The sequence below is a fragment of the Vavraia culicis genome, assembly GCF_000192795.1.
Source record: "Vavraia culicis subsp. floridensis unplaced genomic scaffold supercont1.64, whole genome shotgun sequence".
Lineage (NCBI taxonomy): Eukaryota > Fungi > Microsporidia > Pleistophoridae > Vavraia > Vavraia culicis.
Window position 1 is genome coordinate 1 of NW_007360667.1, and position 4,075 is coordinate 4,075.

At 41.3% G+C, this 4,075-nt stretch overlaps 1 protein-coding gene across 1 annotated transcript; it reads right to left on the reverse strand.

Annotated features, from left to right (window-relative positions):
• Positions 1-95: 95 nt before the first annotated feature.
• Positions 96-2,131, reverse strand: VCUG_02444 (uncharacterized protein; the record flags this gene model as incomplete). Its single annotated transcript, XM_008077261.1, has 1 exon — positions 96-2,131. A coding segment is annotated over one exon (2,021 nt), but the record flags the coding sequence as incomplete, so codon positions are not given.
• Between the last annotated feature and the right edge of the window lie 1,944 nt (positions 2,132-4,075).

The window sequence follows — 4,075 nt, forward strand, 5'->3', positions numbered from 1 at the left end:
CAAAAACACATAAGTGCTCAGGCTCCAAATGAGCGCACCCTTGAGCCTACCATCCGCTAGAAATAAGGCGTGCTCGCACCCAACAAGACAATCAGTCTAATACAAGCGATTTATTTTACGTTGTACCCATCGAGACAAAACAAATCTAAGATGAACAGCGGCCACCTGTCATTCAAATCCATTCCATACCACACATTTCGAAGCTTTGCCTTCAGTGCCGTACCGACATGCTCATCCATCTTTTGTATCGTATGCACTGCCCGTTTCATCTCCCTTTCGTATCCCATACGCATGCTACTGCTCGTGAGGGTACTCAGTAAGTCGCGGGCCACAGACACAAGACGATCAGTGCTGTGCACCGCGCAGAAGATCACGATCTGCTCCTTGTGAGTGATACTGCAGTTGAACGGAGCACTTATGATCAGCTGGTCGTCCTCAAGCACGTATTCGTATGTAACACCCGGCACAGCCAGGAACCGTTCGTAATACGTGCAGTGATTGCCGGTCACGAGCAGTACAAGATTCTTTGTCTCGTTCGGCACGTGTTCAGCGTACCTTTCAAGAGCGCTGAGCAGGAGTGTCTTCGTGAGCTCGTTCCTCTCGTTGCAGTATCGCTTCATAGCCACGAACAGCGCAATTTCTATGAGCTCAGTAATACCGCCCGACAGCACGCGTTCCACTAACTCGTGTAGCTGTGCACCACACAGTTCAAGAACATCCACAAAATACCAAAACACCTTCACATTACTTACCTCTGCACAGCTTGCCATGACATACGTCCTCACGCTCTCCACCACAGCGCTGCTTACTGCTTCGCCCCTCCTCGTTTTGTGCCACACACTCGCTCTCATCAAATATGCGTTGTATTCGTCAACCCGCATAACGCAGTTCTCATCGATTGTGATCATTTCATGTTCTGCCTTCATACATGAGTATGCTCGACCAGCCACACTCTCAAAATTAAACGGCTGTGTGCTCATCTTACAGCTTAGCAGCATGCGGTAGAACGTACACGTACAGAAGCGATCCGTGGGACGGGCATCGATGTGCAGCCCTGTAATGGCAGCAACGAATAACGCACTCTCTGTGTCCGGACACGTATGGATGAGTGCTTTGTTGTCGGGTGTGATGAGCATGCGTAGCAGTGTATGCATGTGCCCCCTGTATGTATCTGTGCTCATTATGTCTTTGAAGTATGCAAGCTCGTCCTGTACCAGAGCGTTCTTTTCCTTGTCTGTCATTACAAGGTCGTTTTTTATTTCGTTGAAGATCGCCGCTTTTACCTGTGCTGTTTGATCGATAACCGCACGATGCGCATCCGTTCCAGCGCTATTTAGATTATTTTGGTGGCCCAAATTAATATCAGAGGCATTCATAGCCAGGTTATTGCCTGATCCACTGAGGATCTGCCCCTGTATTTCCCTGCCTACGGTTCGTTCCAGAACGAGCGCTACCAACTCATAGTTCTTATTGTGCAGGGCACTGCTCAGCAGTGCTCTCAGATCAACAAGTTCGGTGTATTTCTTCAAACAAAGACCCAGTATGCGGTTGTCACCGCATTTCATGAGCTCATTCACAAGTCCACACTCCTCAAACATGTGGTGCATCTCCTGGTAGATAAGCGCATGCAGCACGTTCATAACAAGCGGTGCACACTCCCCGCTACGCAACATATCCATCAAAAAGCTGCTCGTCATCTCTACATAGTAATCAATCTCCTCAAACAGCTCTTCCGTGCTTGCTGCGCTCTCGTATCGCACAAATATAAAATAGAGCACATAAAGAAAGCGTTCTCGCTGTACACGGTCTACCGGTGCATGCACATTTTCCAGCCGTACGCGTATCGTACCTGACACAATTTCAATAAATTGGCACACAATACGAAAATTAAAATCACTGCACGTGTACAACACGTCCATCATCGTCGTATAGATGTCGTTCAGATACTGTACATCCATGTTGAGCTGTTTCTTGAGCGCCAAGCCCACAGCGTTCTTCAGGAACACGAACGTGAGGGTGTGATCATTTTTTAGAAGCGTGAGACTTTCCTGCTGGATCGTAGGACTGGAGAGTAGAGGTGTTAGTGCTGTTGGTGGTTTGTTGGTTTCTAGAGATTCTTTTAGGGACATTGATGGTTTTTTTGTGAGGGTAAAAAAATGAGATGAACAAATACGGGCATATGCGTATGTTTTGGTAGTGGGGAATGGTATGAATGGAGTAAGGATATGATGAGGTGGTGTGAAAGATGAGGTGGTGTGAAAGATGAGGTGGTGTGAAAGATGAGGTGAAGTGCATGGCAATAAATCGAGATGAAAAGTATGAATAATAAACGTGGAATAAGATCTAGAAAATATTTCAATCATTAAATGCTCATTCACATCATTTCTAGCAGGTAATATCAATCACACAAAATATCGCAGGTATAAATCTTGGTGATATAAAAATGATACACTCATTTTAAACACGTACAATACTGGAGCAATGATAAGTATTAGTTATATTTAATGAACCGGCTTATGATTGATGCTCGAAAAATAATTTTATTTGGTGTTGACATGAAGGAGTAAGAAATTTATTGCAGTTATAGCAGCTATTGTTGTGGAACGGTACTAATTGTTCTATTTACTTTTTTCATAAGGGCTAACTCGCCATAAATTTTAATCCGATACCCTCGACCCCTAAAAATGTTCTTTCTAATAAAAAAGCCTGCATGGCTCGACATAGCAAAAACACGAGAAATGGAAAGAGCAAGGCGGTACGAAATAGGTATGAAAGGTAACCGCTCAAATACAAAGTTTGTGAAGAAGGATGATAAGTATTACTTGAAAGTGGGTGATAAGTGGTTGGAGATGAAGAGCGTTGGTATGAAGGAGTTGGTGGTTGTTAGGAACGGTGCTTTTGCTGGGGTGATGGACGAGAAGTGGCTGTTAGGGGGATCTAGGATGGGTGAAAAGTGATGATGACGTATTGAGCGCATTGTTGAGATGGATGATTTGAGGATATTAGTTAGGTATTGGCACTATAAAAATAATTATAGGGCGCTGGTGAAATATTGAAGTACTATTGAGATAGGATACGAGTGAGGTAAACCAAGGTGATATTCTGAATTGCAGTAGCATTTGATTTGTTAACATGTCTGTTTGCGTAATGTTTAGCTAATTTAGACCGGGTATAAAATAATTAGTTATGTAATTGATGAAGAATTGTGAGTGCTGTAGAGGATGTTTTGTTCATTGTTGATATTGGAAATGATGATTTTAACAGTAGTGCTGGGTTAGAGACTTAATTAAAATGAAAAGATGATCAGTTAGAGATTTAATAGCGAAGCTTTGCGTTATTTAGAGATCGGCATCATTATAAGAGTGAATTGGCTTTATACACACCAACAGGAGTGGCCATTATTTTCGTATAATACGATAACTCGATTGGTATTGTTAAAGTTATTATTTTCTAATGTCAGATCTAAATGAAGCATATTCTTGTGATACCAGGCACCTTCTTACGTACAAGGAGTAGCTACGCTATTTGTAGTCATTGAACAGTGTAGGTATATGATAATATGTTATTGCAGGTTATATGAATTGCTTCATAGATTTGCTATTGAGAGAGAATACCAAATGCTGATATAATCGCAAATATAAAAAATCAGTTCAAAAGGAACAATTTATTTAGCCTGCATTGAAAGTAAAATTTTTTTGTTTCATCTTTTTGTACAAAAAGAAGTTAAAATTATCGTTCAATCTATTCTTTATGTGACATTCTCAGCTGTTTATTGTAAGGGTCTGAGGACATGATTACCGAGTGAAAATCAATCTTTGACTCCCTGTCAAAAGGCTGAAATTGAATGAAAAAAGACGGAAAAACATAACACGTCGTATTAGAAGAAGAAATTGTCATTGAATAGGTATACAGGCCTTATTTTGTTTTATAAACGTAAACAGTGCAGTTAGTTAGAAAATAAAAGATAAGATATCAATTTTGTTTTTTAGCAGAATAAAAAGCAATATGCAACGAATTTGCTGACAAAAATCAAAAAGCAGAGTACGGTTGCTACAATTTCATAATTATCATTTCA